The sequence below is a fragment of the Anopheles nili genome, chromosome X, assembly GCF_943737925.1.
Source record: "Anopheles nili chromosome X, idAnoNiliSN_F5_01, whole genome shotgun sequence".
Lineage (NCBI taxonomy): Eukaryota > Metazoa > Arthropoda > Insecta > Diptera > Culicidae > Anopheles > Anopheles nili.
The window spans coordinates 11,550,254-11,561,334 of NC_071293.1; the positions used below are offsets into that span (position 1 = coordinate 11,550,254).

General features: G+C 53.4%; 1 protein-coding gene across 1 annotated transcript; it reads right to left on the reverse strand.

Moving 5' to 3' along the window:
- Positions 1-905: 905 nt before the first annotated feature.
- On the reverse strand, positions 906-4,076 carry LOC128728977 (irregular chiasm C-roughest protein-like). The gene is made up of 6 exons (XM_053822627.1): positions 3,704-4,076; positions 3,087-3,616; positions 2,227-3,009; positions 1,867-2,123; positions 1,436-1,677; positions 906-1,315 (listed from the first exon to the last, which is right to left on the reverse strand). Exons 1-6 carry the CDS (start codon positions 4,074-4,076, stop codon positions 906-908), a joined length of 2,595 nt encoding a protein of 864 aa, XP_053678602.1.
- Between the last annotated feature and the right edge of the window lie 7,005 nt (positions 4,077-11,081).

An 11,081-nucleotide genomic window follows, 5' to 3' on the forward strand; every position in this document is an offset into this window, starting at 1 on the left:
TGTGGTGATCCGCGCTTTAGCGACGAACAATGTATATTGACACGCTGGGTAAATGTACATCCCCAACCAGACACACACACGCATATATATATATGTATATGTATATATATATATATCTATAAGAATACATAAAATTTCCCGTTCACTGATCTCTTCTAGATTCGTTAATGTGATTTCCTTGTATATCGCGTTCGCCACCGTCCGGTCCGTTTCGTGCCGCCGATTTGTTCGTATATATTTGCTAGTTTTTTTGTTGTTTTTGTTCGATTCTTTCTTTTTTTGTTGTCGATATTTTTGTTTTCGTTCTCCGCTTCTTCGGTGCTTTTTTACTTGCGTCTCAGCTTCTCCGCTCCGCGCTCCACGTCATAATAAGGCCACACATTTTGAATGAAAGTAGAACGTAACGGTCAAAAAACGCTGCCCCGGGGTGCAGCAATGCAACTATCTAAACAGCCTAACGAGTGCTCCCGCGCTACCTGACGAACGCGGAAAATGATGCGGTGAGGGGAGGGGGAGGTGGAAAACGGGGTAGAGGGGAGATCAGAGCAAACGAAGGGAAGCTGCCCACCTTTACTCGGTCAGGATCATCCCGAACAATTCCTTTATCAAGGTGAGCTGCAGAAGGCGATGATGGCGCAAAAAGGTTAAAAAGAGAGAGAGGTGATTAACCACCATCGAGGGAAAAGGGCAGGTGTTCAGAGGAGGAGGTGGAGTGGTTTGAATGTTTCTTCTTCGTTTGTTTGTTTGTTTGTTTTTTTGGCAAAACGGCAGGATCCCTTTATGTGGGATGATTTATGTGATCGCCTGCAACACGCACAACACGGTTGACAGACAGACCGACTCAGGGTTGAATCTTCACTCTCTCAGACGTTGAGTGTCCCTCGTAGAAGTCGATCATGGGACGGCTAGACGTGCGTCGCGAGCGCCCCCTTGCGGATGTCCCCGTTCGCGGGCAGGATGAACTGACCTGGTGCAGGACTACCTGTTTGGGCCGCGACCTGCGCACCCGCCTGCTGGACCTGCTGTAACGTCTGATCGCTACCGGCACTCGTCGAACGGATCGATTCTGGGCTGGTGAGGCTTGAACCGATACCGATCACACTGCCTGAGTTGACACCGATGTTGACACCCATCAGCAGAGCGCTTGTTGGATGTCGACCAGCACTGTACGGTGGGGGTGCGGGAGTGAGTGCCGGGTTGGCGGTACTCGGTGGTGGTAGAGGCGGCAGGTGTGTACTACTGCTGCGCAGGTACGGGTTGCCGTACGTCGCGCTGTACCGCGGGTCTATGCTGGGTGCGTTCATGAGAGATGTATCTGTGAGGGAGAAGGCGAAAGAAATAGCACGAGAGGAGGAAATAGGGTTGGGAAGTGCGATTAGAAAGCTGGTAGAGGACGAGTTGGTTTCGGTAAAGAGTGCAGGAACATGACACTTACTCATCAGTCCGGCTGAGAGCGTACCCATGCCACTCTGAATACTCGGTAGACCGTTGTCTTGGCGTAGCTCACGATTTCTCGTGAGGCTGAGATTACCGTTCGGCAGCTGACCGTTGCTGGTGATGTGCATCGGTAGGTTGTAGTCCTGCGCGTAATCTACGTACGGCACGTAGCCACCGTTGCTCTGGCCGATTTTTGCTTGTAACGTCGCTCCGATACCATCCGAGTAGTCACCGGAATAACTGTGAATGTAATCGATACAAGTAGAACGTACACAATATCTCGTTAGTAATTTTCTCGAAATTTCTGGCATCGTCTTCTTGACAGCTTCCCCAAAAATCTTGACATTGCTCTAAAAGTCTAATTTCAACTTCTTCTCAAAAATTCACGACATCTTCCCGAAAATGCAAGGAATTCTCTTGTACACTTACCGGTAGTCGTTGGGAATTCGCACAGGACCCGCCAGAGGCACACCTCCTCCACCTCCAACAGGCATAGTACCTCCGTTAACTCCTCCACTGTTGTTGCTACCACCACTAGACGATCCCATCATATTCATGGCCAATCGCGTCGCGATGCTGTCGGTCCCGGAACAAGTTTCCGAGTACTCGTGGTCCCGATCAATCTTCAGATCACTCACGTTCGATGACCTGTCACTCTCCTTGCACGTCTTTTCGGTCATGTAGTGCTGCTTTGTTTGAGAGAAAAAGAGTATGAGAGACCCAAAAAAAATCGTGGTTAATAATCAGACCCCAAGTGGAAGCTGTTAAGCAGATTTGGTGTCTACTTACGTCCGTAATGACGTCCGCAGGTGGCAGTTTCTTGTTGTTCTTGCGATCACAGCAACACAGGCTCACCACGAGCACAACAACGATGATGACGAAAACGACAGCAAGGATGAAGATAACAACTGGCAGCGAGGATGACTCCATAGGCGCGAACTGGATCTCGAGCGAATCACTACCGTATTCGTTCAGTACGGTACAGTTGTACACGCCAAAGTGCTGCCGTTGACTCTTCGGGATGATGAGCGTCGACCGGACGCCTTCAGGCGAATGATTCTCCAGAATCGTGTGGTCATTCTCGCTGTTCACCTCCAGCCCATTGTACGTCCAGATCACCTGGCGTGCCTTCGGGATCGCGATGGCATCACATTGGATCTGCGAGTTGTCGTTCATCGATCCGTACTGCTGTCGTGGCGACCGGATCGTAGGCGGACCCTTTAGGTGAATAGCTGCACTCGACTCGATCTCTGGGAAGCCGCGTACGCTCGCTTTGCAGCAATATGTGCCAGCGGTTTCTCGTGTCGCCATTAACGTGATATTTGCCGCCGTTGACACGATCCGACCGGTGTCTTCGTGGACCCAGAGGATCTCTGGTGGTGGGTTGCCGTCGACATCACACACGAGCGTTACCTTCCGCTCGAGGTCCGTCTCCACCGACTGAGGCCGAGTTCGGAACGTCGGGCCATAGCTAATGTCGAGGATTTCACTTTCTTCACTCTTGCCCACGGCGTTGTGGACCTCACACTTTATCACGGCGTCGTGGTACTCCTTCGTGACGTTATGAATCACCTGCGAGAGTGTAAGGTGTCGATCGAAGATCTCAGAAAGATGTTCCAGAGGATCTGGTGTGGTCTGCAGGTACTTACCATCTCAGTCGTGTAGTCACCCACGATAGGTTCGTCTCCTCGATACCAGTGGTACGTAACATCCGCTGGATTGGCATCTGCTCGACAAGACAGTCGGACCTCCGCTCCCTCAGGTATCCGACCTCCAGCAAGCGCACCTCCCACCACCGACACGCTCACCTTCGGTGCGTACTTCACCTCCAACTTCAGCCGCACAGACCTGTATGTCCGATCAGCTGTATTCTGCGCCTGACAGGTGAACGACGTGTTGTGGTGTTCCTTTTTCGGAGTCAGCTTCAAAATCGACTTGGCCGTGTACCGACCCGTGTCCGTCATTGGTTCCTTCACGTACTCAATGCCCTTCGTCAGCACAGTACCCTGCCCATCTATCCACGTGATCTCTGCAGCAGGCTTGCCTCCCACTGACACACACTCGAGCTCAATCTCACGGTCCTCCGTCGTGACCAGGAAGTCACCCTGCACGATTTTGGGTGGTTCTGGCGGCACCAACACCGTGAGGGTCGCAAACCGCGACCTAATGCCAGGTGTGCCTGTTTGTAGCGATGTTGAAAAACGCTCTAATTAGAGAGAGGACGTTGCGAAAGACAAACCAGCGGCTTAAGAAGAGAAGTACTTACCGTCTTTACCTCGCCCGACCTGACACTGATAGCGGGCTTCGTCGTCCAGCATGACAGGGTAGATCTCAAGCGAGTAGTCACCCTCCTCATCACTGCCGACCATAATATATCGATCGAACCCGCTCAGGTTCCGATGCCACCCAAGCCCAAAGTCATCCTTCGTCCACTGGAGCTGGCCTTCCTTATCCACCACCCGACAGGGTAGCGTCACACGTGAACCAACGATGGCCGTCTGATCCTGCGGTTCCATCGCAAACTTCTGTACACCTCCTCCACCTGAGCTCGCCTTCACTGCCGTCGCACTCCTCAGCAGCACCAGCAGCAGTATAGACAGCAGGCTGGTTCTCGCTGCCACCACACCTCGTAAGCTCATCGTTGAAGATCTCGCCATTGGCACCGGGTTCCTCGATCTGCGTTTACGGCAGACGTGCTCACAGGGTGCCTGCAGATAGGTAGCGTCCCGCTCGATGGTTACCGGGCCGCCCGATGCATCTCCAGCCGCCAGATCGAGCTAGCAGCAGGTGTTCCCAGCCGAGGGCACGACCTAAAAAGAAGGGCGAAAAAGCAACAAGAACATGAGCCAGACGTTTCGACTTCACCGTATAATCCTACCGCCGTTTAACTTCTCCCAAAGATTCTCTTATCGCACCCAAGTCGGGTGAACGAGGTGGTTGTAAAATAAAATCAAACAACAACCTCATTCGAGCTCACGCGCCCGAGATTGATTTCTGATGAAGTCGACGCGATCCGCTACAATTATCTGCGGCTCGAGACGGCCGCGCCATTTGGCAGTATGTAAATGACACTTTTTATGACGTTTCGATCGAATTTCGGGGGATTGAGAGTCTCGAGAGTTTTTTTATGTCGCCCGATGTTTTGGGCGCGCCAAAGATAGCCGAGGTCTCTCGCAACTCGCGCGTCATCTGGCGGATTAAAGGATCAGCGAGGCTCTAGCGGGGGCGGCCATTTAGGACTGGGTTTTCCAAAAAAAAAAAAAAAAAACAGGGGCCGCCAATCAGACGTGGGAAGAGGCGAAGAGCGAAAAAGAAAAATGTACTTTTACGGCCTTTCCTGTTTTCCGGCGAACCTTCTAACCCCTGTGCGGCGCTAAGTGAGAGCGACCGATTGAAAGCTCATTCTAGGTTGGGCTTCTTTCCACCCTTAACGCCCTTTGGCTTCTCTTCCACCCTTGCGGGGTGGATACTTTTCGTGTCTTAAAAATTTGATTTACTGCAGGTTTATTTATTTTAAACAGCATTTTATGTGATGTTTGCCTGGCGCGCGGGAGTTTATTTATTTGTTTTTCTCGCTCTCTCTCTCTCTCTCTCTCTCTCTCTCTCTCTCTCTTTCTCTTTCGTTCTCTCTTGTACGCTCTTTCTCCTAATCGGAGGGGCTACTTTTATGCCGCTGTAAAACTTTTTGTCCAGCCTACCTACTCCTCTCCTACCACCCCCCCTCCCCCCCCCCCCGAAAAGCCTTCTAACGATATTGCTTCGCTATCTCTCCTTCGGCGGAAAAACCGAAAACAAACACGCGGTGCCCGTGGGGCGAATGGAACGAAATCAAATCAATCGACTAAGGGCGTGGGGTGATGGAGGGGGTTGCATGGGCAGAAGGGAGCCACTTCTTCGCTCTTTCTCACCCCCCCCCCTCCCCCTCCTTCTCCCGCAACAACACCATAAAACATTCTCAGGGCGAGATCGAAACAAATTGATTTTGGCTCACTTAACAATGCTAACAAGCGGTCACGGTGCAGGCAGATGGTGTCGGTGGTGGGAAGGCGGGAGGCGAGGAAAACAACAAATAATATCGGCCGTTCCGTTTCACCACCCCCCCCCCCCTGCTCTTTCCCACTCGGCTCTACGACGGGAAAGCATCTCGAAGCGGCGCGCGCTAGAAATGAAAAGCTCCCCGAGCTTGAGCGTGAAAGAGAGAGAGAGAGGCAAAACATGAGCCGGGAAGCGGCTCGTAAAATTACGTCTTAATTCTATCAACCATCCGAGGCGTGCGCGCGCGTGTGTGTGTGTGTGTGTGTGGATGTGTTTTAGTTATTTTCAACCCCAAAACCCGACCACCAGAGGGCGCCCACAAAACGACGTGAGAGCGCGCCCGGACGTTGGCCTGCAAAATGGCTCCCTCTACTGGACCACCCTCTCACCCCCACTCCCTCACCCCACGCATGGGAGCGTCAATTGTTTCGCTCTTTTGCAAAGCCACCTCCCCCCCTCCCCCCCCCCCCCCCAGGGCAACCTGCGGGGACAGGATTTTCGCCAGCAAAGTGCCGAACGATGTCACCGGGTGTTTGGTGCGCCATTGCTGCCCACTCGAACGGAAAGGGCCTCCCATCCCCTCCCTTCACCCCTCTCGGCACCTGGCGTGAGTGTCATAAATGATAACACCATTGTCCGGCCCACCCGATCTGCCTATCTGCAGCGCGAGCTTCATACAGGTGCAAGAAGGTTGGCCTGCTCGGATCGCAAAAAAACGGGCGCCATTTTGGTAGCACAACGTGCCGTCCTTTCACCCTCCCTGGATGCGGCTGGCCGCGGGTAGTCTGCAACACCGAGAGCACATCAACAATGGGGCCTCCGGTGCGAAGCTCGGAGTCCTTCGGAGACAATCGAGATCCAGCCTAGGGTCCTTCCATTACACGTGTTTCAAGCGAAGCGTTGCGATGAGCTGCCAAAAGGGGGGAGGGGGGTGCGTTTCGCTTCGGTGTTTTCTTTTTGTTTGCATGGCCCCATTTCCCACCCCTTGCAGGCAATGGGGGTCCTTCTCGAGGGTCCGGACCTTCGCTTAAAGGACGACGCTTCGGGGGAAGCTTTTCGAGCGCACCATGGCAGTCGCGCACCCTGGGGTAGCTTTTCGACCGTGTCGAGGCGATTATCGGTACCACCGGAACCTACCACCGGTGTGGGTGGGTGGTGTCACTCGGGCGCCGTTGTTACGCGCGTTGCTCGAGGACGAACAGAAAACGAAAAAAAAAAAATCACCCAACTGAAGCACGGAAGGACCGGACCCGGCGCTTGAAGCAGCTCCTTTGTTCCGGGAGCTCTACAAGCGGGCTACCCCACTAGGAGGGGGGGGGGGGGAGGGGCTGAACGTCGAGAGGCTTTTCCATGAGGCAGGATTTTTCTTCTCCGGTGGGCGATCGATTACACACAGCGGCGTTTCCGTGTGTGCGATAGCGCAGCCAACCAAACATTGGCACTATCGGGCGAACCTTCCTCTGCGAAGCTCATCCCCCCCGCCCTTTCCCTACCCAGTAGTTCGGCTTTTGTTCTCCAACCCCCGAACCGAAGGGTGGGTGTGGAAATTTTGAAAGCTAACCTGCTGCAGCCTGTCAATGGACGCTGACGGTGAATTGGAGGAGACATTCCTTATCCGATCTGGCTAGTCGTTCGCTCGCACTCCTCTCCCCCGCCACCGCCACCTTCACCCCCAGCCAGTAGGGTCGTAAATTAAGATAAACGGATAGTATTGCTTAATTGAAATAATTTTGGTGCTTCAGCAGAGTTTTTGGGCCTGCCACAGCGCCGGGATAAAGGCGACCTTCCTGGGTCATCCTTTCTGAGTGGGTGAACCTCTTTGAGGTTTTTTGAAGAGCGATAGACGTCCTCTCTCTCGCTCTCCCGCTGGCCACCCAACCTGCACCATGCAGAAGTCAGCCTTTTTCGCCTCAAACCGCCCTTCCCGGGCACACGCACGCTCAGACTCGAGTTCAAAGGACCCGAATTGGACAACATCCAATTAGAGATCGATTACCGTCGATCAAGGGAAATAAAATACAGCGGAGGTCCGGAACCTGGAGCGGGTTTGGCCTTCCCCCCCCCCCCCGCCTGGGCTAAGAAGCTTACCGGGTACTTTTATGGGTTTTTTTTCGCTCCGCTTTTTTTTTTGCTCGTGCTTTTCCTCTTCATTTTTCCGCTCGCTAGTGGCATGGTGCCTTCGTCTAAAGGCACCACGCGTAGATAGCCAAGGTTAGGTGGTTGGAAAATTGTGCCTTCACCCCTCGAGACCCTCACCCCACCCCGCACCACGCCATCGTCGTTCTCGAGGGGGAAAGCAGGGAAAGTTTGCGTAAGAGGCTTACGAGCTGGTGGCTTTGGTAAAGCATCGGTGGCCCTTCTCGAGCAGGAAATCGATCTCGAGCCGCACGTCAGCAGAATCCCCGGGTCCGGCTTGGATGACGAGCTAGGGAGGGTAATGGATCGATCGGTCGGGCGTAAGCAATTTTATATTTTTACTCTAATTCGGGTTGCTGCGGCAGCAATTCCGTGCCACGCGGCTCGTGCGGGGGGGGGGGGGGGGGTGAAGGAGGGGGGGCGTAAGAAGTTCGGTGCTTCCACGTGGCCGTGACACGTTTTTCCACCTTCACTCCCACCCCACCATACGCACCCCGGTGAAGCTTCTGCTTGCTTAGAGTTGGTTCTAAGTTACGTTCGCAGGACGAAATGCGTCCTGCTGGGGATGAAAAACAGGACATCACGCTCGAAGATGCACGCTGCAATTGACGCATTTCACGATGACGTGAGTCACTGTTCATCCCCTTTAAACCCCGCATCACGGGGTGGCTGGGAAAGTTTCATTTTTGTTTCATTTTTCTTTCGACGTGTTTCGTCGCGGAAAATTCGGCTCTACCTTCACGCCATCATTAAAGCCTTCTCTTGGGAGGGTGCGTGTGTATGTGTTATACGCTCATTTCCGGAGCTCATTCCGTACCCCCTTCCGTGCCTTGCCCTTCCCGCTGCTAGCCCCTAACCCTTCAGCCTTCAGCAACAAGTCTGCAATTAAAAAAAAAACGACAAAAAAAAAACACGCACCACAAAACCCCGGCGACCCGTCACATCCGAGCTCTGGCGGGTATTTCCGGTTTGGTTCTTCGCTTTTGCGCTTTATTATTTGCTCGCTGCTTTCCCCGTCGCAGCCTCCTCGTCGGCCCCGGTTGGGCCGGTTTTGAGTGACATAAAGATATTTAAAACGTTACGTTTTCCCGTTGGCTTTGGGATTGGACTTTTTTTGTTGAGCAATCTGTTTCTTCACATTTTTTGTCTTGGTTTTTGGCTTAACCACTCTCTCTCTCTCTCTCATTCTCTCCGGGCTGCTGCAGGAAGCGGAAGTTGTTAGAGAACATACACACCGCACTCGCGTCATCCCGGGGTACCTTTTTCATCTTAATTTTGGGCCACGGGCGTAAATTTTCGACTGGCGATGGAGAGATTTATCCAGCGCCAAAGCGATTGAAAGCGAGCATTTTTAAACGCCCCTTCTTAAAGACTGCTAATAGGAGGCTTGTTCGAGATGGCTCGCTTGTTTGTTGTCAAACTCTCTCCCTGATTTGAATTTACCCGTTCGAATCAAAGCAACGACCATCGCAATGGCCTGAAATTGAAACCGAATGTTATGCTTTGCGGGAGCTTGCAGTAATTAGTTTTTGACACCACTCCTTTTTGAAACGTCAAAGTAGGCAGCAAAAAAAAAAATAAAAACACCCCAAACGCAAACACACTTAGCACAAACGTCATCTCGCATCCCGCGTTCGCCTAATGGGTTGTTGCTTATTTTCTGCTTCCGCTTCTTCTCCGCTGACGCTTTCCTTTCTGGCGGTTAGTGAACAAAAAGAGAACAAAAAAAAACCACAACCTGCAAACAGGATCGCAAAAGCATCGAGAGTATGAGGTCTCCCAGGTGTTTTCGCGCGTGTGGAATGCGTGCGTGGGCTTCTCGTGGGTTGGCGCGTGGTCGGTCTTAGATGGTCACCGTAAACGCCACCGCAAGCGCAAAAAAGGGGCCCACGCCACGCGTTCAGTGAACCTTTCCGCGATGGGGCGGGTTTTCCTCGAGATAATTGCTCCACTCGTCACTCGGGTAGCACTCGGGGTCGGCCATTATTTCACCAGCCGGGGTTCCACATTTTTTTTACTCTCTCTCTCATTCTCTCTCTCCCTTCTTTTGATGGCGTATTATTAAGCCCCCAGACGGAAGCCCGAACCTCTGGGAATGGCACTGCGATCGGGATCGTGAAGAAATGAGTTTTGAGGGTGGTAAAAGAAAGAGGAAAACCCCCGCGCCAGGCAGCATCCGTGAAGAAAGGAATAATAAACGAAGTGCGAGAGTGAGAGAGAGAGAGAGAGAAAGCAACAACTCGCGATCGAAAATGACGCTGCGGCACAACTCGTTTGCCAGGTCGCGCAGATTGAGAGACATTAATCACGAGGTGTGCGAGGGAAAACTGGGCGCAGGTGTTGGGGAGGGACGAAGGGCACAGGAAGACGAGAGAAAGAGAGAGAGAGAAAGCAGCCTGATCGCACCCTTGGGGATTGAATCCGGTTCGCGTGGCTCGTTGTGCGCCAATCGATGATGGGCGCGCGCGCGCACGCTCGCGCACAACCCCTCAGCGAGAAGGGTTGAAAGGGGGTGGAAAGAGGGTGTGCAGAAGGGGGATGCTGGGATCAACCCTCCAACCGTCTTCCCCCCGTAACGCTTAACGGTTGTTCGCCCGGTCGAAGCAGCCACACGACGAAACGCTACAAAGGGAGGGACAAAAATAGGGCTTCTTCATCCCGCGGGCGCGTGGTTTTTAATGTAGTCACACACACACACGCACACACACACACACGCGCCCAGGTAGACAATCGACGGGACGATGCGTTGGGCATCCACGCTGGGTACTGATGGCGATTGTGCGATTTCGGCGTATCTTCACCATCTTTCCGTTCAGGGGCGTCCGCTTGGAAAACAAACCGATCAGCGACGTTCGATGGCACAAGAGGGGGTGGATGGGGAAGCATGGGTGGTCGGGGGGGGGGGGAGAAAAAAGCCCACGGTCTACACGGTGCACCCCCAGGCGAGCCTCCCGGGCAATGGCTTCCCAAGCGCACTGCATCCCCAAGAGACATTGGACCTGATGCTGTTGCTGCTGCTGCTGTTGCTGCAGGTGGCCACTTATCTGATGTTGGGGCAACAAATCAATTCGCATCGAACGCCCGGGAACCCCCTCCCCCCCTTTCGATGCTCCCTTTCCCCCCCCCCCTCCAGCCACGACCCGCTCAGCCACCACCCCTATACAAAGGGGGTGTCTTTCGGTACGGGTGCTGTTGGTGCTTTCAGTTGGTTGTTGTTTTTTTTTCTCTCTCTCGAAACTGTTGTTGAACTCCCCCCCGGCATCGGCCCCACGTTGGGCCTTTTTTCTTGCTTTTCCCGCTTCATCTTCGCCCTCCCTCCCCCCCCCCACCCCCTTCGCGTGTGAGGGGATTTATTTAATCTCCAATCTGTCGTGGTTCGTGGCCCCTATAGCCTCCGTTCAATCGTCCCTGAGGCGCGCAGTTCGAGGCTGACGCGAGTGAGATGTTGCCGCAGCATCCGCCAACCACACACA